At 41.0% G+C, this 24,508-nt stretch overlaps 2 protein-coding genes across 2 annotated transcripts in view; one reads left to right on the forward strand and one right to left on the reverse strand.

Annotated features, from left to right (window-relative positions):
- LOC111172232 (ATPase PAAT-like) overlaps window positions 1-24,508 on the forward strand; it is a 58,366-nt gene that overhangs the window by 26,529 nt on the left and 7,329 nt on the right. The window contains exon 6 of the mRNA XM_089898301.1: window positions 1-24,508. This exon is cut by the window's left edge and continues 12,443 nt beyond it; it is cut by the window's right edge and continues 7,329 nt beyond it. The gene's annotated coding sequence lies outside the window, so the exon portion shown is untranslated.
- LOC111172229 (ATPase PAAT) overlaps window positions 9,245-24,508 on the reverse strand; it is a 24,002-nt gene continuing 8,738 nt past the window's right edge. The window contains exons 5-6 of the mRNA XM_022568531.3: window positions 21,359-21,813; window positions 9,245-17,693 (exon numbers count right to left, since the gene is read on the reverse strand). Coding sequence (XP_022424239.2) covers window positions 17,459-17,693; window positions 21,359-21,813 — 690 coding nt within the window. The 3' untranslated portion in view covers window positions 9,245-17,458. The remainder of the gene's footprint in view (window positions 17,694-21,358; window positions 21,814-24,508) is intronic.

Below are 24,508 nucleotides of genomic sequence, written 5' to 3' on the forward strand. Positions count from 1 at the left end.
CGCTTGATATCTACTCACTTAGCAAAATTCAGTTACATACTATGCACTATTAACTGTAATCACCGTGCTGTATATTAGGTTTCCAGAATTTATTCATCTTGTAACTGAAAGTTTGTACCCTTTGACTAATATCTCCCCATTTCCCCCACACCTACCCCTAGCAGCCACCATTCTATTCTCTGTTGCATTGAATTTGACTTTTTTGTATTCCACATAAGTGAGATCATTCCGTATTTGTCATTCTGTGTCTGGCTTATTTCATTTAGCATAATGTTATCCTAGTTTATTCATGTCACAAATAGCCTATTAAAGGCTGGATAATATTCCATTTTATATATATAAATATATCTCACATTGTTTTATTCATTCATTTGTTGACAGACACGTACGTTGTTTCCATATCTTGACTACTCTGAATAATGCTGCAATGAACATGAGAGTACAGATGTCTCTTTAAGGTTTTATTTCCTTTGGATGTATACCCAAAAGTGGGATTATTGTATCATATGGTAGTTCTATTTTTAATTTTTTGAGGAACATCTATACAGTTTTCCCTAATGGTCGTACCAATTTACATTCCCACCAACATTGTACAAGGGTCCCCTGTTCTCCACATCTTGGCCAACACTTGTTATCTTTTGACATTTTTTAAAATAAGATTCTTTTTTTTTCTCTTGACTTTTTGATAATAGCCATCCTAACAGGTGTGAGGTGACATCTCACTGTGGTTTTGATTTGCATTTCTCTAATGATTAGTAATGTTGAGCACCTTTGCATATAACTGTTGGCCATTTGTATATAGTATTTAGGAAAATGTCTATTCAGGCCCTTGCCCATTTTTTGATTGGGTTGTTTGTTTTTGTGCTATTGAGTTGTATGAGTTCCTTGTATATTTTGAATATTAATCCCTTATTGGGTGTGTAGTTTGCAAATATTTTTCTCCCATTTAATAGGTTGCCTTTTCATTTTGACTTGTTTTATGTGAATAATTTTTTTTAGTTTTATGTAGTCCTACTTGTTTGCTTTTTTTGCTGTTGCTTTAGGTGTCATATCCAAAAAAAAAATGTCAAGACAAATGCCAAGGAGCTTACCCCCTGTGTTTTCTTCTAGGCCTTTATAGTTTCAGGTCTTATGTTCAACTCTTTACTACATTTTGAGTTGATTTCTGTATATGTTGTAAGATAGGTGTCCAGTTTCATTTTTTTGAAAGTGGATATCCAGTTTTCCCAAAACCATTTATTGAAGAGGTTATACATTCCACACTGTTTATTCTTGGCTCTTTTGTCAAAAATTAATTAAATATATATATGTTTATTTCTGGGTTATCTATTAGTTTCATTGGTTTTTGTGCTAATACTTTACTGTTTTGATTACAACAGCTTTGTAATATAGTTTGAACTCAGGAAGCATGATGCCTCCAGCTTTGTTCCTCTCTAGATTGCCTTGACTATATGGGGTCTTTCGGGGTTCCACATGGATTTTAGAATTCTTTTTTCTATTTTTGTGAAAAATGCTGTTAGAGTTTTAATAGGGATTGAATTGGATCTGTATATTGCTTGGAGATAGTATAGACATTTTTTTTTTTTTTTGCGGTATGTGGGCCTCTCACTGTTGTGGCCTCTCCCATTACGGAGCACAGGCTCCGGACGTGCAGGCTCAGCAGCCATGGCTCACAGGCCCAGCCGCTTCGCAGCATGTGGGATCCTCCCAGACCAGGGCACGAACCTGTGTCCCCTGCATCAGCAGGCGGACTCTCAACCACTGCACCACCAGGGAAGCCCAGTATAGACGTTTTAACATAATTAATTCTTCGAGTCCATGAACATGGGAATATCTTTCCATTTATTTGTGTCTTCTTCATTAGTTTGTGTTTCTTCTTCTTTTGTGTCTTCTTCCATTTATTTGTGTTTCTTTCTTTAGTGTTTTATAGGTTTCAGTGTACAGATTTTTCATCTTCTTGGTTAAATTTATTCCTAAATATTTTATTCTTTTCGATGCTATTGTAAATGGGTTTTCTTAATTTCTGTGGTAGTTTGTGTGTAAGGAATGCAAATAATTTTGTATGTTGATTTTGTATCCTGCAGCTTTACTGAATTTATTAGTTCTAACAGTTTTTTGTGGAGTCTTGAGAGATTTCTGTATATTACATCATATAATGTGCAAACAGAGACAAGTTTATTTCTTCCTTTCTGATTTGGATGCCTTTTATTTCCTTTTCTTGCCTAATTGCTCTAGCTAAGACTTCCAGTACTATGTTGAATAAAAGTGGCAAGAGTGGGCATACTTGTGTTGTTCCTGATCTTAGAGGAAAAACCTTCAGCTTTTCATACTGAGTATGATGTTAGCTGTGGGCTTGTCATATATAGCCTTTATTATGTTGAGATATGTTCCTTCTATACCCAATTTGTTGAGAGCTTTTGTCATGAAAGGATGTTGTACTTTGTCAAACGCTTTCTTGCATTTATTGAGATAACCGTATGATTTTTATCCTTCATTCATTAATGTGTTGTCTCACATAGATTGATTTACATATGCTGAACCATCCTTGCATCAGAAGGATAAATTCCACTTGGATATGGTGCATGATCCTTTTTATGTACTGTTGAATTCAGTTTGCTGGTATTTTTTACTGAGGTATTTTTTTTTTTTGCGGTACGCGGGCCTCTCACTGCTGTGGCCTCTCCCGTTGCGGAGCCCAGGCTCCGGACGCGTAGTCTCAGCGGCCCTGGCTCACGGGTCCAGCCGCTCCGCGGCGTGTGGGATCTTCCCGGACCGGGGCACGAACCTGTGTGTGCTGCATCGGCAGGCAGACTCTCAACCACTGCGCCACCAGGGAAGCCCTTATTGAGGTATTTTTATTGAGGATTTTTGCATCTATGTTCATCTGGGATATTGGCCTGTTACTTTTTCTTCTTATGTTGTCTACCTCTGGGATCAGGGTAATGCTAGCCTTGTAAAATGAGTTTGGAAGTGTTCTTTCCTTTTCTGTTTTCTGGAAGAGTTTGAGAAGGATTGGTATTAATTCTTTAAAGATTAAACTTTTAGAAGTAATATACCTGGTAAAATTCCTTATGCTTTTTATATTTTTATAAATATTGTTATATCACCTTGAATAAAGCTGGTACTAAATTAATATTCCACTAAGTATATATAAGAGTGAATTTTTCCACACTGAGGGCAGCAGAACATTAAAAAAATTTTTAAGTCTCTGGCAGGTGCCTCTTGAATGGCCCTGTTTTGTTTGAAAAACCCGGTTCAATTTTCTTACCTTCAGACTTGGTCAAATCCAACTCCGCCAAACATGATTCAGTTAAAAGGGCCAAAGGGATGACCCTTCTCACAGCCTCCATCTTTGTGAGGAGGCAGGCTTGAGGGTGAGCAGACTTTTATACTTTTTTGCATTTCATAACTTATCTAGTTTCATAAGCCTCCTGGCCACCTCTAGGGAAATGTGTCAGTTTGACTATGCAAAGGGTAGATTTATGTGAGAATATAGCTTCTGTGTGACTGGTTTATTATCAACGATCCCAAACAGTGAGTGTCTGCTCGCCCCGATTTTTTTCCTGGAAGGTTTGCAGGAGGTGCCCAGCTAAAGCTCTTCACAGGGGATCTCCAACAACTGGCACATAGTAGGCACAACTAATTCCTCGTGGCACTGACTTGGGACTGTGCCTTTGCCTTACTGTTTGTTCAGATCATGAAGGGGGTAGCACCATTGACCTCTTAAGCCTTCACTGCTCTTCTGCAAAATTAAAGCCTTTGGAGTCTAAGGGATTAGCCATGTGAGGCAGGTAGTGTAGCACCTGGACAAACTCTGGGTCCAGCTGGGTTCCTCTGAGCCTGCCAGGGTGCTGACCCTGAGGGGGAGGGGGTGGGGAGGTGGCACAGGATCAGGAGGAAAAGGAAAGTGCAGATCCAGGTTCAGTTTGGAGGAATTTCAAACTACTATGTCCAGAGAGCCTGAAGAAGGCACATTAAAGTCCCTCAGGCACTACATTTTGCAGATGATAGAAAGGAATCCTGGTGTCAAAGGTGGGACTAAAAAGAGCAAGTGTGTGTTTGGTGTTGCCTTCTTCCTTTTCTTTCTTTCATCCATTCAAAAAATATCCGTTAGTTACTGTTTTAGGGCCTGGGATACAGAATTGAATATGAGAGACACAGTCCTGCCCTCATGTCTGATATGGAACTACCGGGCGGCAAGAGAAAATTGGAAGGCATGTGAACACCTAAGATGAACCTAGGAATAGATGCCAGGAGAGGAGCAGAGAAAGTGTCCTGGAACTCAAGATGGACAGGTCATTTCAAAGTGGAGCGTTTCAGAGCAGCCTCCAGGGAAGATGCAATTCTAAATTTGCTGCTTAAAACTTGTACTGGGGCTGGGAGCGCTCACCCTCTAGGAAGTTTGTCCCCATCAGCCCTTCTGGCAAATTTCAGCATCGCTGAAATGCTGACTATTCCATCAGCCAAGCCCTGTGTGGAGAGGACTGAAACTCAGCAGAGAGGGGGCCTTTGGAAGATGCTGAGCTCTATGTTCATCTCAGAGGGAGTAGCTGTTTCCTTCATTCCTGAGTTATCTTTTTTACCCCTTTTAGTAGGTAATCACCTGTCACTAGTTAACTCTAAGTAAACATGTGATGCTTATAAAGCAAGCATTCTGTTGTCGCAGGAAGTACAAATTGTGGTTACAGATGGGGAGTCTGTGCTTAGAAAGGGGTGCTAGAGGCTCAGTGGAAGGCGCCAGAACAGTCAAGAGTGCATCTTGCTGCCCATTTCTGTGCTAACACACAGAACGTGTGTTAGTCAGGCTAACGTTTATGGGACACATTCTCAGGCACTAAGTGTTACATGCTTTCACTCATTTATGAGATGTGATAGCTCACTAATGGGGAAAAATAATGACTCTGATCATAAGGATTATATTAAATGTTAATGCATTGCCGCAAAGATGTGAATTAACATAATCAAAATGTGTTTTATATGAATATTTAGAAGATAAACTGTCAGAATTCACTTCATGATTGAGGTGAAGATAGCTCATTACATGCAATGTCTATTACTACGTTGATGTTTACCAGGCACATTCACAACTGGAATAAAAACTACATTTATGAGCTTCCCTTGCAGCTAGGTGAGACTATGTGATTCAGTTCTGTCTAGCACAGGGGATTTAAAGAGAAATGGAACGCACAGCTTTTTTCAACCTCCTTCCTCTTCGTCTAGAATTTGGACATGAAGGTTAGAGAACCAGCAGTCATCTTGGACCATGATATGACTTTGGGGAAAAAAAAAAACCACACACCACAGTAGAGCACCATGGCCCCTGACATGGGACAGGCAGCCAGCCTGACTGTCTGCTGCTGGGCATCTTGAAGAGGAGAAAAATCAAATTCTTACTTGTTCAAGCCACTGTTATTTTGAGATTTTGTTATAATCACACCTAATCTTAAGTGATAAAATAGTCAAGTGGTTTGTTCAACTTAACATGGAAAAGAAAAACCGAGCTTTTACAAGGTTTGAAGAAAATGTCTTCTTAAGAAAAGCTTTAGACACTCCTGAATCTTTTATATCAAAAGTGAAACTTGAGCGAATTTTCATATTCACTCTAATTTTATGTATACAATTATGTGATGTGATTCAAAAGCAAACACTAAAATGACAAAAGAGTTTAATGTCATGCAGACTACTAGAAGAATTCTCATTTTCAAGAAAATATATTTTAGAAGCCTGAGAAAAAGACTGCTCCGAAAGTTATTGCAAATTCGGTCTCAGTGGTAAGCACTGTATCGCTTGGAGGCTTATCCTCTCAGGAGAAACTTATATTTTTACCGTATTTGTCTCTAAATTAAGATGTTTCCTCTTCAACATCCCATTGAATCTTTAGAACAAGCCCATCAAGTGGGTCCTATTACCTCCATTTTACAGACAAGGAAAACGGGGTTTGGGGGAATTATATGCCACACACAAGGGTAAGCGAGGTGGAGGCAAAGCCAGACCTGCTAACTCAGAGCTGCAGGAGGCTGAGATGGAGGAATGTTCGTGTGGGAGTGTTGGATCTGTTGCAGGAAGGGGGACCCCTTCCAGGGCCCGAGAGCGGGGTCTTGTCTAACACTCGGAAATGAATAGTCCAAGGAGACACATGTGCTGACAACACAGGAGACTTTATTGGGAAGGGGCGCCCGGACGGAGAGCGGCAGTGTAAGGGAACCCAGGAGAACTGCTCTGCCACGTGGCTCGCAGTCTCAGGGTTTATGGTGATAGGGTTAGTTTCGGGGTGGTCTCTGGCCAATCATTTTGCTTGGCCCGTATCTGGTCTGACTCAGGGTCCTTCCTGGTGGCACGCGCATTGCTCAGCCGAGATGGATTCCAGCGAGAAGGATTCTGGGAGGCTGGTAGGACATGGACTGGCGTCTCCTGTCTCCTTTTGACCTTTCCCGAATTCTTCCTGTGGGTGGGTGGGTAAGGAATGTTAGTTCCGCATTTCTTACCAGGACCTCCTGTTGTAAGATAACTCATGCGAGTGGTTACTATTGCGTCTGGCCAGGGCGGGCGGTTTCGGACTGTGGTTCCCCTAACAGATCCACCCTCAACTCGGTGGAGAGCCCCCAGGAGCTTGAAGCTGGAGCTCCACAGGGCAGGATGGAAGGCACACCCCTTAGCATGGCCTCCAACACCATCTCTGTCTCAGCCTAGCTTATTATCCGGCCTCACCTCCCACTGTACATCCCACAGCCCACACGTGTTCAAACCTCTGAGCCTAGGCCGCGTCGTTTGGCTGCCTGGGCCTGCCCTCCATCTCCTCCTACAGTTGCTGGAATCCTACTGTCTTCTCTCCAGGAAGCCTCCCCTGAGGCTCTCACCTGTCCCGCCTCCCCCACCATTAATTATTCCTTCCACTGGATCTCCATGCCCTTTGCTTGTGCCTCTAATGAAACCTGAATTTTGTTTGACCTACAGGTTTCCGGGGTATGATTTTACACTGTGGACAGATACTTGAGTTCAGGAACCAAAGCTTCTGTGTCTGTACTTTGTCTTGCTGAACCCACTATTTTAGACGCAGGAGGTGCTCAAGAAAATGTACACTGAGAAGAATTAAGGGGACTTTGTTTGCTTTTCATATTACTTAAAAATGCTTTAGTTTCCAAGTGCTTTTCATGTCCTATCCAACTCTATTAGTCAGGGTTCTCCAGAGAAACAGAATAGGATATATACAGATACATAAGAGGACACGTATAATGGAATTGCCTCACCCAGTTATGGAGAATGAGATATGACACAGTATGCCTGCTGCAAGCTGGAGAGCCAGGAAAGCCCGTGCTGTAATTCAGTCTGAGTCTGAAGGCCTGAGAACCAGGGGGGCCAGTGGCGTAACTCCAGTCCGAGGCCACTAAGAACCAGGGGAGGGAGATGAGGTGGCGGGGTTGCTAGTGTGAGTCCCCGAGTCCAAGAGGAGCTCCGATGTCTGAGGGCAGAAGATTGATGTCCCAGCTCAAGAAGAGAGAGAATGAATTTGCTCTTCCTCTGCCTTTTGTTCTATTCAGTTTCTCAAGGGATTGGATTACGCCCACCCACGCGGGTGAGGACAGATCTTTACTCAGTCTACTGATTCAAATGCTAATATCTTCTGAAAACACCCGCACAAACACACCCATAAATAATGGTTTAGTAGCAGTCTGGGCATCCCTCAGCTCAGTAAAGTTGACCCATAAAATTAACCACCACAAGTCCACCCTGAGTCAACGTGGCACTGTGGCACTCGTATGCATCTTCTTAAAGCATACTTAATCTCCAGATAAAGGCAACAATAAGGTCTTAATTCCACCTAACATGATACAACTATTCTGCGTGCAACCCAAAACACACTAGTTCCTTCTCCAGAAGAGTAGGGAAGTCCTTGAGTGATGTTCGCTATTTTCCTGATATCCTGTAACCTAAATACTATGATGTAAAATTAAATACTGAATGCTGATATAAAGTCAATATATCTTATGTTACATGATATGGAAATAAGAGAGGAAAGAAAACAAAGATATTTTCTTAATATATGTAAATACACACATAATATATTCATAACAAATAGGGAGGAAATATGACAGAATCCTTGTTTCTGTAACTGCTCAGATGGTAGCAGTTGGTATTTATAGACACCTTCTACTACTCATTCTGTATTCAGAGTCCCTTGTTTATGTCACAGAAGCACGATGGCAGGGGGTCAAAGTCAGCAGGAAAGCTACATTCTTCACAGCACTGGAGGCTGGGATAAGACTCAGAGATGGAGGTTGTAGCCTCGGCGACCTTGTCTCGATTGCTCTTGGTTATGGTCATAGCAACAGGGGCCTTTGCAGCACTTCAGAAAAATATACACAAAGCATGGAATTAGAATTTTTCATTTCAGTCCATCTGTTACAATTGTCAGGGGTATCTGGAAAGTCTGGGGCTGGAGCCAATCAAACACATGACACCAGCCCAAAGTGCTCTGCCCCGGTCCCAAGTTCCTGTCTAATCCCTTTCTCTCCTATGATTGCCAGAAATGTATAATCAGGTTACAGCAAATAAGGGAGAGTGAATTGCAAGTGTGGGTCACGAGATGATCACTGCAAGTCCTCCAAGTGCAGAGCATGACAGGTGCCAAAGTCAGCCGTCCCCTGGGTGCTGGGATTCACCTTCCAGCACACAGGCCTAAGTTCCCTAGAATGGGAAAACCACTGCTTCTGACAACCAATCTCTCCCATGTTTGAAGGTTTCTTTCCCCCCAGTTTAATGCTCTCTTGTCTGATCTACACTCCCTTGTCAGCTTCCTCAGGTGCTTCCCCAGAGTCCTGTAGGCCCCCCTCACCGTCCCCAAGGCCACAAGTGAGAGGACACCCTGAGAGCTCCCCAACTCAGGCAAGAGGAGGTCAGCTCAGCCCGTCCTCTGGGTGAACAGAGGCAGAGACTCATTCACACAGTCTCCCCGACAGTCCCCAGTCTGCAGAGCCTGAACAGAGCGGGGCCAGCCAGTGTGCAACCAACCAGCTGAGGGTAAACTCAATGAGGTTAAGTGACAAGGCAGCACAGAGCCACATGGCTGAGAACATTCTACTTATGAGCTCACAGCCCCAAACCAGAAGGGGAAGAAGCCAAGATTCTACACGCACTGCCTTTGTCGTCTCAAACCCTCCTGCTGTTCCTGACCTCACCCAGGGTGCGGCCATAGGGCAAGGGATGACCCCGCTCAGCACAGAGCCCCAGGATCCCATTTGGGGGGGTGTTAGCCACTCTTACCCACATCACTCACTTTAATGTGTCAGCTACTTTGAAGTAAAGACAGATGACAACGCCTATCAGCACAAATGCGGTCATCAGTAAGCCGCCACCAATGGCAAATCATGATCTTGAGGCCAAGCATCTTACACACACCTGGGCAGAGAAGTGCAGGCAAGCAGTGAGTGTGAGCTCCCCCCGCCCACAGTCACTTAGCAACCTCAGTATGCTTCCTTCAGTGGAAAAAGAATGAACCCAAGCTGCAGAGCCTTCTTTATGCATCTAAAACATGAATGGAGCTTCCCAGAGAAGCCCAGACTCCTAAGCTGGTCCAGGTTGGGTAAAGGTTTATTCATGGATGAAAAAAGACTGAAATACAAAGTCCAGAGAGAAGGAAATTAATAGAAAAATTGCGAAGAATCTTTTCCCTTTCACAGGCAGTAATGTGCAACTGTCAGTAAAAAACAGGCCTGGACTTGAGCAGATGGTTTTATTCCCAAACACCTGGGTCTCATGAAATACATTTACTGATAGAGTCAGGACTGACCCCTTGCTGTTCAGCAAACTTAAAAATACTGCTTTATGGGAATGACTAAGGGAAAGACTTTTTAAAAAATATCATGCCGTGTAATAGAATACACAAACCCATTTCATAAGTGATTATGTTTTAAGGAAAGAAAGTTTTTAATTTTCCCACTGACAGCTGTCATGCCATCTCATGGGTTAAGGAGATTCTAGGAGACTTTGTCCCTCATTCGGTCTCAACAGGAGACCAGAGGCCTTTCTGCCATTTTCCCCTAAATCCTCCCAGGAACTCCGGTTTGTCTGGAACAAGCAATTCGCTTAATCTAACACGATGAAATTGGGGGACGTGAGCCAGGAAAGAAGCATAAACAATTCTACTGCTAAACATACTTGCTACAGTTAAAGCATCCAGATCTGGATGAAGGCCAACTGGAAAAAAATTGAACAAAAAACAAAAAAACTTTAGGGAACAGGATATTTTATCAAACCTGTAATTTGAGAAACAGGGATCGAATCATCCCCGTTAGGAGGAATTAAGATCCAAGGTTGAAGAGCTCACTTTAGAAGCACAGCCTCTGTCCAGCTCCAACTTGTATGCCTATCAGGCCATAGGCTGTGTGACATCAACTCTCTGGACACCAGCTCTTTCATGGAGTTCCGAAGTCTGTTCCATGTGTAGGTATATTTTAGCTCCCGTGAAACAGATATACTATTTTGAATCACTTAATTCTAAGTCTTTAACTTTGCAGGTCTTATTTCCCTCACGATAATTTTAAGGATTTAAAATTTCAATTTAAAAAATAAAGGAAAAAGATAGAAATGGGGAGATTAAAAATAGTCTTACACTTAGGAGTTCAATTATAGACGACTTTATGTTAGCTACACAATGAAATAATACAGAGCCATTTACTAGGATTCAAGCATATATGCTCATTGACATTGCAAGATTTTCATACTTTATAGTTAAAAGGGTTACAAAAATGAAAGTTGAATAGGATACCTGTTCTAAGTCAAGTATATATGACTTAAGGTACTCATACCCAGCCAATCTAGTAACATTAAATGAAGAGACTCCAGATACAGACAAGAAAGCTTAGATTTGTTTCTCCCTGCTCCTCTCTGCAAAGAATAACTAATACCTGAGGTAAAAAACAAAAGAAAACACAACAAAGGTCAAACGAAGGAGAACTGTGAAAGTTGGAAAGGAAAGCAAACTGGTTAGGGACCCTAGGTCTGGATGAGCAGTATAGCATCAGGACAGAAGAAGGTAGCCCAGGCCCGATGTTCTCCAACTCTGAATCCAGCAACAGAGGGTGGCTCTGGAGGGTTCATTCTCCCTGGATTTAATGCAAGTCCTGCTGACAAGCCCAGGCTAGCCCAGTGGCAAGGCGGACAGTGTGGGAGCCTCCTGACAGTCAGTGGCTAGTGGAAGTGGGCCAGAGATTCCCTCTCACACCTAGATGCACCAAATGGCTGTAGCCTGGGGAATCTCCTGCTCCTTCAGGCAGCACTGCTGGAGGCTTGGGAGCCCCAGTGGCACCAAAAAAACTAAGCAGATCAAAGTAGCACTGAAAAGCCTCTGAACATTAAATTGTCATTGGAACCTCATCCCACGAAAATAGGCCAGGATCTGCATTCTAAACCTAAGCCAGGTGACTACCTGATAAAATTAAAGACTTAAATAGGACCTGGAGTCTCCTAACATAATAGCCCAAATATTCAGGATTCAATGGAAAATCACCTGGCAGACCAAGAACCAGAGAAGTAACACCTGAATGAGAAGAGACCATGGATTGATGCTAACAGCAAGATGAATCAAATGTTGGAATTATCCAGAAAGAATTGAAGACAGAATCCTACAAAGCCTTCGGTAATCAATACCAAATCTTCTTGAAATAATGACAATATTGAAATTTCAGCAAAGAAAGGGAAGTTACAATAAAAAAACCAAATAGATATTATACAACTAAAAAGTACATTAACAGAAATTAAAAAACAAAACAAAACAAAAACACCTCACTGGAAGGGTTCAGTAGCAGATGGAAATGACAGGACCAAATCAGCGAACTTGAGGACAGAACAAGAGAATTTAATAATCTGAACAAATATTAACAAAGCCTCAGGGACCTTTGGGACCATAACAAAAGTTCCAACATTTATGTTATCAGAGTCTTAGGAAAGAAGAGAGAGAATGGGGATGAGGTTTTGAAGAAATAATAGCTAAAAACTTCCCAAATTTGGCAAAAGACAGATTCAAGAAGCTGAGAAAATCCTGAACAGGATAAAGCCAAGAAAATCCACGGCAAGACACATTCTAAATTCAACTTCTGAAAGCTAAAGACAAAGAAACAAACTTGAAAGCAGCTAGAAACAACACCTTACAGAGGAACACCAATTCACATGACAATGCACTTCTTTCTTGTTTGTAACCATGGAGGCCAGAAGAAAGTAGTACATGACATTTTTCCAAGTGCTGAATGAAAACAACTGTTAAATTCTGTATCTGGCAAAACTATCGTTCAGGAATGGAGGAAAAAGGACATTCTCGGATGAAGAAAAACTAATAGAATTTGTCCTGAAAAGATCTACCCCTTAAAGGACAGTTAAAGGAAAAGAAAGTAAAAATAGCTGACATAACTTTCTGAATAGGTGACATTCCATCAGAGGCCTAGAAAAATGGGGGAGCAAAGTGAGGAGGTGTATTCCAGGCAAAGAAAATAGTAACTGAATCCCAAGGCTGCAGTGGGTTTGGTGTGTTCAAGGGACAAGAAAAGGGCCATTGTGGCTAGTGGGATGCATCCAGAGGAGAGTGGTGGTAGGAGACGGAGTTGGAAAAATTAGCCAAGGACAAAATCTTATGGGGGTTTAGAGCTCTTAGTAAAAAGTCTAGATTTTTTTTCTGCCTGTTATAGAACACCTTTGGAGGGTGTCAGTGGGGTTTTAGCAAGGAACCCATGCAATCTGGCTGCAGAGCCTGTGCTTTTAACGTAGACCAGCGGTTCTCAAACTGAGCATGCATCCACATCAGCTGGAGGGCTTGATGAACCATGGATAGCTGGGCCCAGCCCCAGAGCTTCTGAGTCAGTATTGTGAGGTAGGGCCTGAAAATCTGCATTTCAAGTAGGTTCCCAGGGTATGCTGCTGCTGCTGCTTCCGGAGCCAGACTCAAGAACGACTGCTCAATATAATTGACTTTGAATGTGACTTCCCTATAGCACCTAAGATGGAAGAGAGGAGGGACTTTCAAATGTACTGGAATAGTAATGATATTAAGAACCACGTATGTCACTCTTGCTATTTATTATATATTTATTTATTTATTGGCTGTGTCAGGTCTTAGTTGCGGCACACGGGATCTTTCGTTGCAGTGGGCAAGCTTCTCTCTAGTTGTGGCCAATGGGCTCCAGAGTGCACGGGCTCAGTAGTTGCAGCACCTGGGCTTAGTTGCCCCACGGCATGTGGGATCTTAGTTCCCCAACCAGGGATCAAACGGGTGTCCCCTGCATTGCAAGACGGATTCTTAACCACTGGGCCACCAGGGAAGTCCCACTCTTGCTACTTAAGAAGACAGAGAACAGAAGAGTAGAAAGAGGGAGGGAAAAATTTAACACTTACTGGATATCTCCTATATACTAGGCCTGTGCTAGGCAAGTCATATAAACTTCATACAAGAGAATGAGTAGGCTGTGATATCTCCAATCTTACAGAAGAGAAAACTGAGGCCAAGAAAGGTAAAGCCACTCATCCAAAGTTACACAGCAGGAATAACTAAGATGGAAAGAGAATTCAGGTTTTTCTATCCTTGTGATTTTTTCTCTAAGTCATATTGGAAATACGGTCTCTGAGGGCATTTGGAGAGAAAATGTCAAAATGGTAGAAAACTGAAATCCTGGGCTGCTGTCCAATGTAGGGCATAGGACTGTCCTTAAGAAGGAGGAAGTAGTGATGTGAGGAAAGGAAGGGACAACTAGGAAGATGCTGTACTTGCTTTACCTTGAGAGAGGTGGCCATAGAAGAGGCGTCACTTCTCCTTTCAACAGCCTTGGATTTCAAATGTCAAAGGGGATCAGTTCCAAGTAAGAAGGTTCTATACCAAAATCCACATGGGCACGGGGAACAGAGAATGGAAGTAAGGGGAAGGAAAGGAGTCCTGGATTCCAGGCCCATCTTCCCCACTTACCTGATAGAATGGTTGGCAAAGCGGTTCAGCTCCCTGAGCCTGTTGCTTCTTCTCGAAAGAGAAAAGATAATGAATAATGTGTGGTTTGACAATGGCGGTGGTGGCTATTAAAGTCTGAGAGGTTTCAGTGAGAACAGAGGTGTCACCACTTTGTAAACTGTGATGCCAATGTGAGCAGTCGATCCCTTTGATGGTGGCTCTTCTCCAACCACAGATGTGTTCCGTTCACAGGCTTGATCCAGATGGAAAGTGTGAAAGTGAAGACATTAAGTTTTTGATGGAACCTTCATCGAAGGGTCTCTGCTGGGCCCCACCAGAGATTCTGATACATTGGTTTTGGGGTAAAGCTCATGAGTTTGCCTTTCTAACCAGCTCCCAGGTAAGGCAGATGGGAGGGGCTGATCAGATGGCTCTGTGCCGAGGTGTGCTATGATAGAGACCAAAGCAGACTCCCCAAGCTCAGCCTGTTATCTAAATAATAATAACCCTGAGATCTTTTGAAATGCCTATTCAGGGACCGCTTCTCCCTCTGGTGCGATTTGTTAAACCTTCATGTTTAACAACTTCCCCAGGTGATTCTGACAGAGATTGGAGAGCAAATGAAGAGCAACACTGACTTACCTTTGTCAGGCAATCAGATGTTACATGGTTGTACATTCACAGCACCCAAAGCAGAATGCCAAGAAATTCTGCACGTGAGGTCACAAGCAAAGCTCCACTCCTTTCTGAGGCCCAGAGCAATCATGTCACCCTCCTGCTTGAGCCACTGATTATTTGGTGCTAACAAATCCTGAGTGGAGCAGTGATGGTTTTCCCAGGCCAGACCCAGGCTACCTTTTCAAGCCTTTCCTCTACCTGACATGCGTCATATGCTTGAGCCAATCTAACCTGTTTTACTTACCCCTAAAAAGAGCCTTCTGTGTTGTTTTCTCATGTTTCACGTGTCCAGTCGCTTGCTGAGGAACGGAGAGACCAAGGGCAGCTCATGAAGGCTGCACCTCAGCTGAGCTTTGAACAGTAGTGTGACTTAGGGCAGGAAGAGGTGGGGATCAGTGCACGAGCACTCATCTGCCGGAAGCAACAGCTTGAGGAGACTTGGGAAGAAAGGGCGGGCTGCAACGCAGGTCATGTGGTGGTGGCCAATGAGCCCGGAAAGCCAGGCTGGGGCTAAGTGAGGAAGAGCCTCCCGTGGTCGTCTCTGTTTATGAGCCACGTGGCAGCAGCACACAAACGCACTCCTTGCCCTGAACCTAAAAGGATCAAAGTCCACTGATGATAGAGGGATGAAAAACTTAATATGCTACCACAGGAAAGAAAGAGATGAATTAATACTCAAAGGGGAGGCAATGTGGAAATTAAAATACGTAACCTGTATCTTTTTTTATTTTTATAAATTTATTTATTTTTGGCTGCACTGCGTCTTCGTTGCTGTGCGTGGGCTTTCTCTAGTTGCAGAGAGTGGGGGGCTACTCTTCATTGCAGTGCGTGGGCTTCTCATTGCGGTGGCTTCTTGTTGTGGAGCACGGGCCGTAGGCGTGCGGGCTCAGTAGTTGTGGCTCACGGGCTCTAGAGCGCAGGATCAGTAGTTACAGCGCACGGGCTTAGTTGTCCATGGCACGTGGGATCTTCCCGGACCAGGGCTGGAACCCGTGTCCCTTGCACTGGCAGGCGGATTCTTTACTACTGCACCACCAGGGAAGTTCCCCGTAACCTGTATCTTGATTTAATTTTTGATCACCCACACACCCCTTGCAGCCACCTCAAACTGCAGTGGTTACCCTGACACCTCTGAAGGTGCATTTGCCAGCCCTGATTTCCCAGACTTGACTTACTGGGTGTGCCACATACAAGGGCAGAAAAGTTACAAGAAAAAAAAAGACTTAATAGAGATTTTGTACATACTGTGGTCTGCTCCTCCTATCTGAGCAAATTCAGGCAGTATTTTCTTAGGTGATAATAATTTTAATAAAGCAATTACATATACATACGTATAGCAATTTGTACGTATAAGAAAATCAATACCTATGAATCTCTAATATATATAATATGTAATTTAGGTTTTTATTAACATGGAGAAATTAAGAAATGGATGATCAGGAATTAAAGTTCATCTGAATTATTTCTACTACTATAATCATGAATATTGTATTTATTTTAATTACTTTAGAAAACATAGCATATGTGTTCTAGTTATAATTATATTAAAGCAATTTGTGAATCAAAGAACAGACCACAATAATCAGAAATTGTATAAACTATTTTTTTTTTTAGAAATTGTATAAACTATTAATGAAAGGGTTCAGCTTTAAATGAGACACATTTCTCCTGAGTGCTGAAAGAAATGCTACCTAATGGCTACATATGTTGTTAATAAATTAGGAAAAGACTGATAAAAGTAATATACAAGTCCTCATGTCCCTAAGGTCAGAGTGATTAATAAATGACCACACTTTATATTAGTTTTCACTTCAAAGAACTAAATTCATCAAAATACAACATACTAAATGAGTGTAAACCATCCTTTTTCATTTTAAATATTAGATGAAAAAAATATATTTTTATTTGTTTAAGACAAGTACTTTCCAGAGTGGATGCATTTATTTTTCAGATGCAAATATATCACCTTACAACACATATACAATAGGTATAATTTCTGAAAATCATGTCTGCCAGAGAGAACTGCAATCTCCTTGATTCATATGCCTTAATCCTTCAATGCAGAACCTCAGCATTTCACACTTTAATCAGAAAAGGGCTCTGGAAAGAAGAACCTGTATCAGCTCAGAAAAGGAGAGAATTCCTTCTACTTTCTGAGTTGATGGAGATCAAACAAGATGACTTCTCTCATTTTACATCAAACATAAAATCTAAAGTAATAATCCTAACAAAGAATAGTCAGTTCTAATTTTTACTTTTCTATCCATAACTACAGTGTGACAGAACACAAAATTAATGGCCCCAATGTAAACCAATTTTACACATGCCAAATATCCCATCTGATTTTTTATCTGAAATAAACAATAAAAAAGGTAATATGGTGATCTGAAATTAAAGGTTGCAAGTCCTAAGTACCCAGTTTTCTAAGATCAATTAGAAAAAGAAACAATATCAATCAAGTATTCTAAGCATTTTGTATACCCGTAAAACATAAGGTCTTTCTGAAACTTAAGAGTATTCCAATCAAACACATATAAACTACCAACTAATGAAAAGCATTAGAAATTCTTAAAAAATCTGAACACTTTAAGCAACCCAGAGGTATATGTGAATTTCTTATAAAAGTGAAAAATATGGAAAACAAAAATAATTTTTGACCCTATCATGTTAACTCTTAGTGTACAGGATGAGACTTACAGTAACAGTCAGTTAAAATGAACACTGAGACTGCTTTACGTAAGTAAACGGTGATCCTCAAATGACATTAAATACCTGCTTTTCATAAACTTTTTTGGGGGGTTCGGCTTTGTAATAAATATGTAATAAGTATCTGTAGTACTTTGAACATGTTCAGCGCTATCTTTCTCCATTTGAAAGTCTTTCTCCAGAGTCATAATGTCTTAGAGGCATGCCAGAGGGTGGGGAGTTGGGACTTTGCAGCAAGTCCACTAACAAAGCAATCTTATTATCTATGTGCTCCTGGAGTTTATATATTCGCTGATCAATGTAGTCCATAAGTTTCTTTTCCATCAGTTCCATATTTTTAGAAAGAATCTTTTCCAAGTAGGAACAAATGGATTGCTCTTCCATTCTAAAAGTAAATTTAAAAAATAATAATGTAACAATTTTCCCTAATATTATAACAAAAACCACCAAACTGTAGTACGATAAAGCAGCCAACACACATTGCTGAAATTTGTCTCCACAACTATACTGTCTCCATACGACACATTTCCAGGTTCTAAAATACACACTCAACAGATGACCACAATCCTGAATGCCCAAAGCATTCTATTTCTTCAATTCTTTAAACATTTAAGCATAAATTGAAATGAGAATATGAAAATGAAGATGATGGAATTTCTACCCTCAGAGAATGGCTCTTTAGAAAGGGTCCTTTTGATTTTGAGCTCCAAATCTAAAGTAATCTTGCAAGATTTTGTTAAGGTTTTCCAAGTACTTCCCCAAGCAACTGTACAATTTAAATTGTTTTTTCTCTTTTTTAATCCACACAACTTTATTAAATTACTGGAAGCTTCTATGAACAACTGTGTACAGGCTTTTGTGTGGACAGACGTTTTCATTTCTCTGGATGAATGCCCAGGAGCACAACTGTACGTTTAGTTATTAGAAACTCTGCCAACGTTTTTTTTTTTTTTTTTTTGCGGTACGCGGGCCTCTCACTGTTGCGGCCTCTCCCGTTGCGGAGCACAGGCTCCGGACGCGCAGGCTCAGCGGCCATGGCTCACGGGCCCAGCCGCTCCGCGGCATGTGGGATCCTCCCGGACCGGGGCACGAACCCGTGTCCCCTGCACCGGCAGGCGGACTCTCAACCACTGCGCCACCAGGGAAGCCCCAAAATATTTTTTAGAGTGGCTGTACCATTCTAAAACCTCACAGGATTTAAAATGAGATCCAGTTTCTCCACATCCTCATCAGTACTTGCTGTCGTTACCACTTTTAAACTTTTTATTTTAGCCATTTAAACAACTGTATAGTGGTATATTGTCGTTTTAATATGCGTTTCCTTAATAGCCATGAGGTCAGTCACACATGTTTTCATTTGCTTGTTTGCTTTTTGTACATCCTCTCTGATAAAATGTCTATGTCTTCTGCCCATGTTCTAATTGGATTTTTTTAATGTTGAGTTTTGACAGTTCTTTCTATACGTTAGATATGTCATTTGTTGGATAGGTAATTTGCCAATATTTTTCCCCACTTTGTAATTTGTATTTTATTCCTCTTAACAGAGTCGTTCACAGGGCAAAAGTATTACATTTTCATGGCATCCAATATATCAAATTTTCTATTACCTTGCTTTTGGTGTCATATCTAAGAAGTCTTGTCTTAGGTCCCCAAAGTTTGTCCCCTATGTATTATTAGAAAACTTTTATAGCTTTATGTTTTACATTTAAGTCTACAATCCATGTTTTTTTTTTTTTTTTTTTGTGGTACGCGGGCCTCTCACTGTTGTGGCCTCTCCCGTTGTGGAGCACAGGCTCCGGATGCGCAGGCTCAGCGGCCATGGCTAAGCTCACGGGCCCAGCCACTCCGTGGCATGTGGGATCTTCCCGGACCAGGGCACGAAACTGTGTCCCCTGCATCGGCAGGCGGACTCTCAACCACTGCGCCACCAGGGAAGCCCTACGATCCATTTTGAATTAATTTTTGTATAAGGTATGAGGTTTGGGTCATGGTTCACTTTTTGCCCTTCAGATATCCAATTGCTCCATCACCATGTGTTAAAAAGACTATTCTTCCTTTATTGAATTGCTGTTGCAACTCTGTCAAAAATCAGTTGAGCATATTTTTGTGGGTCTATTTCTGAGCCCTCCATTATGTTCCATTGACCTATGCGTCTGTCCCTCTGCCATCACTACATCATCTTGAATACTCTAACTACATAAGACTCGACACTGGGAAGAGTGATTCCTCCCACTTCATTCTTCTTTTTCAAAGTTGTTTTAGCTATTCTACCTCTTTTGTTTTTCATATAATTTTTAAAATGATCCTGCTTATGTCTGCCAAATATTGTGGTGGGATTTCAATATGCATAATATTAAGCCTGCATATCAATAGGGAGAACTGACAACTTTACTATGTTAGAAATCGAATTGGTAATTTAACAGTTTCCAGGAAAGAAATAACCAGGCCCAGCTGCTTTCCTTAGAGACTTCTACCAAACATCTTAAGAAGAGATAACACCAATTTTACACAATCTCTTCTAAGATGTAGAACTCATCTTATGAGGCCAGTATTACCCTCGTGAAAACTGGACAAAGACAGTACAAGAAAAATACAGACCAGTATCTCTAATGAATTAGATGCAAGAATACTCAACAAAATATTAGCAGATCAGATCCAGCATTGTGTAAAAAAGAATTACAGCCCACAACCAAGTGGGATTTATTCTAGGTATACAAGGCAGGTTCCGTTTTTGAAATTAATGTAATTCCCCATATGAACAGACTACAGAAGAAAATTCATGATCATATGAATGGCCATAGGAAAAATATTTGACAAAATCCTATACCCATCTATGATGAAAGAAACTCCCAGGTAACTAGGAGCCAAGGAACACTAAGCCTCACAGTCCCTGAGCAATCTGACTTCTTTCCACCTTTTACAGTCTTTGTATGTTTGCTGGATTATGTCCAGGGATTTTATTGGTAAAGTGGGGGATCTGAGAGAAATGGGGACATTCCACCTCAGCTGGACACAGAAGCAGTTTTTAAATCTGTTTAGTTTTTTTTTTTTTTCCTTTGGGTTTTATTGTTTGTTTGCTTTGTTTTACTGTATCACAAGTTAACATTGATTAGACTATCAACAACTAAAGACTGGAACGTCCCTGGTGGTCCAGTGGTTAAGACTCCGCGCTTCCAGTGCAGGGGCACGGGTTCAATCCCTGGTCGGGAGACTAAGAACTAAGATCCCGCATGCCACGCAGCACGGCCAAAACAAAAAAACAACAACAAAAAAATTAAAGACTATTGTTATCTTTCCTTATCCTTCCCAAATAAGAATCACTTGTTCAATAACGTCAGCTCCTCAAATTGAATGCTACTGGAGACATTAAGAAAGTTTCAACCAATACAACTCCCTCATTTTACATGGGAAAAAAGGCTAAGCCAAAAGATTTAAACAGTAAAGCAATAGTTAAGCTAGAACTATGATTAGAGTCCTGAATTCCAATCTAGCGCAAAATTTGGACACATTACATCTATATAAAGGATGGGGAACATACTAAACACTTAGCCACCCCTCAAGCAAAGCAGGACTGGAAAAAATTGGAATTATGAGATCAGGGGATAAGGGCCTGTACACTAGAAATAATTCAGAGCTGAAAAATGTTTGGATGACTCCGAAATTAGCCTAGGTCACACACGATCTACAGAGGAAATCTGTTTCAATGGCTCACTTCATACAATCAGGCAAAAAATGTACATATCATGGTCACCACAGCTCCTCTCCATTCATGCAGACAACTCTCTACTCTGACCCTATCTGCTGCTTGTACCCCTTCCATCAGACGCCTGAGAAGTGCGCGGCACCTCCAGTTTTACCCACTTCTTTCAAAGCAATCCATCCTAGTCTGCTGAGTATTTCTTTCCTATGTGTTAATGGTGAAATGTAAAAGCTCCTAAAATCCTCTCTGGAAACATTTTCAGGCAGTAGTTATTGAAACAAACCTGTTTTCCTCCACCTGCCTCCCCCCTCCTGCCCCCAATCTAAACCACACTTGTCTTAGATACTCACGCAACACCAACAGTGCCTTCGCCGGGCTTGGTGATGCTTTCCTGCCACTTGGTGTTGGGTCCCACACGGAGATGGTTCACTTGACTACACAGATTCTGCAGAACAGGCAGCAACTCAGAGTTAGGTATATGTGAGTTGTCACTTGCTTTCTTTGGTAACAAAGAAGATACTGCATTCTTAAGATCATTCTCAGGAAGAGAATGGTTTTGTGGCACAATTTTACACTCTTGGAGGCTTGTCATATTTCCTCCACCAGCTGGCTGCGTACTTTTATCAATGTAAGCTTTTAAGTCTTCAGCCACGTTTCCAGATGTCAATCCAGTCCTGGAGGGGAAAGGTGTGGGGGATGACTTGTCGAAGGCCCCTGAAACAGATGGTGATTGCAGGCCGGTCATGTGCTTGAATCCAGTGCTTCCCAAAGCTGACTGAAGCTGCTGTCCGATGGGAATACAATTCTAAGCAAGGTAGATAAGAAAATGTTATTATTGACATGAGTGATAATGACAGGTAACCTCTGGAGTAACTCAGAGTCAGGCAACCTGCCTACTTTCATTTGATGCCCAGAACTTTCACATGGAGTAGGCTATAGCTACCATCCCAATATCAAGTTAGGAAACCAAGACTAAAGTTAACTTGGCCAAGGTAACACAACTAGTCGGTGGCAGAAGCAGGACTGGAACCCAGGCCACCGAACTCCAGAGTCAGGACTTCTAATCGTTTCAGTAGTTTTGCTAAGGAAAATATTCAAATAAATACAAGCATACTTAGTAAATTTGCACGGGCTTATTTTAATGTTTCCACTACAAAGGCCTCCTTAATATATGGTAAAAATGTAGTATTGTCAGCTGAGTCACAGTAATTGATAATTTCATAGAATTCAGAGTCATCTGCCCAGCGTCACACATGGTAAGCCAACCTAAGGACATGCAACTTATTTTCACTGCAAGACAGACCAGATAGTTACATATTTAAAGTACGATGTTATATGAGTACTTCTGTGACATTTTCAATGACTAAAACGACCTACCTTTTGGCTAAGTCTGCCTTAATAATTTGTAGGGTAATGATTATGTTTTGTGGCCTCAACTCAACCGGCTATGGTATATTATTTCCTGAGAAGACTCAGGCTCACCTTTGAGAGCAGGTTACACTGTCTCCTACATAGGGCCATGCTCTTGCTATGCTCTTCAATTTTTCCACAAGAGAAAAGCAAAACTACCTCTAGCCTATCTAACTGTTAAGTTATACACCTCCATCCTAAATTCTAAACACAGAACTGTACTAGGGATTCTTATAAGGGATATCATCTCATACTTAATGTTGCTCAGTATCTAGTGAGAGAGACTGAGAAAATTACACAAGATTAGGTGAAGACCCTCAGTCCATATATTTTCTGGATATTCTAAAAAATGATTCTTGGATTAAGCCAGCCCCAAACTCATTCATTCAAGAAATATTCACCACAAATCTACTCTGTGTTAGGTACTGTCTCAGTCACTGGTAATAAGCCAGTGAACAAAACAAATGAAAATTGCTGATCTGTGGACACTACAATCTAGGGAGCAGGGAGAGACAAACAACAAAGAAAAAAAGAAAGAAAGACAATACATCCTGTGAATAGAGATGGTGATAAATACTTTAGGGAAAATATAGCAGGATAGGGGAATGACGGGAGCAGGGACGTTGGTAGGGTGGGAACAACAAAGGCCCCACGGAACTTCTACTGAACTGCCTGTTGGAGAAACTCTCTTTATAAAGAAATCTTACCTTCTTCTATTGAATGCAAGTTTTGAAAAAATCTTAAATTATTCCTAAAAACGAGGATTACATACAACTATATTTACAAAATTTAAAAATTAGACAACTCTCCTTAGGTGAAAAGGAGCTTTATTCAGTCATAAAGGAAAAACTCAATTATTTTTGGTACTGGCAAAATTCTGGTACTGCAAAAAAAACTTTATGATAGAAAATTGAAAATTCTACAAAACAGCAATCACATAAATAGTGGAATCAATGTCAAAATCGTACACAAAAATTAATTTGGCAGAAATTATAATTTAAAAATCCAAATGCAATTAAGACATGCTATATGAGTTTTTCTATTTTGATATACAGTAATATTATAATAAATTCACTGATTATAAAAATTAGTCATAGTTTTCTCAGATAAAAGCTCTTACGGTGATTATTTTTCACTTTGAATTAAATGTTAAGAAATTCACAGGTTAATCTATATGGCAGTGCAGTAAATGACCCAACCTTAGTTGCTGATGACTATTCTTCTGTTCCTTTTGTTTGACTTTATTCAATTCTTAATTTTCTTGAGCTGTCGTATGTTGTCTTGCAAGGCACCTCAAACCCTTTTAAAAGTAGGCAGAAGAATATGTATAAAATAATTCATACGTACTTACTGTTTAGGGTCCGTGTCATATTTTATGTGAAAAAAAAAATTACAGAGCAGCCTAAAAAGACATGAAAGCATTTATGTAGAATTGTGTCCACATACTTGTACATGTGTATACTTAATTTCATATATGTACACATAGACCCCCGGATTTTTGAAAAACTGTTTATCTCTGAACATCTTGTAGGATTTCTCAAGACACTGTCTTTAACTTTTTTAATTATAAAGAATTTGAACAAGTTTCACCTTGAAAATGCAAGAAAAAAGATCTTTTTACTTTTTTAAGATGAAAAAGGTAAACAGTGAAAACCTTGAATAACTGAATATATTTTCTTTGAGAAAGTCGGGCACAGCTTTCCCTCAGATAACATTAAATGACAACTATGCCAGGCACTTTGATTCAGAATTCCTACTCAATTATTCTAAATTGCTAAAGCAAAAACAAATGAAAGTCAGCACATGTGAACTTCAAATACAAGGAAAGAAGAAATCACTTTAAGAAACATTCCAGGAAACAAGGAACCACAAGGCAAAGGTGAAGCAGGGAGTCTAGAAAGCTGCTCCCCAGGTCCTTTCTTTCCTCATCAGGACAGGCCCTGCCCCAATTAACATATGAAGGTCCCAGACAGTGTGGGTTTGCACCCCTTCCATAGAAGGAGAGGTTCTGATCATGAGACATCCCTACTTTATGCTCAACAAATAGTTACAGAGCTTATATGACACTTTCCAGGAAGACGTTCCATGGA

Source organism: Delphinapterus leucas, chromosome 16 (assembly GCF_059928025.1).
Source record: "Delphinapterus leucas isolate spDelLeu-1000000601 "Yukka" chromosome 16, BTC_Dleu_Yukka2, whole genome shotgun sequence".
NCBI classification, from domain to species: Eukaryota; Metazoa; Chordata; class Mammalia; order Artiodactyla; family Monodontidae; genus Delphinapterus; species Delphinapterus leucas.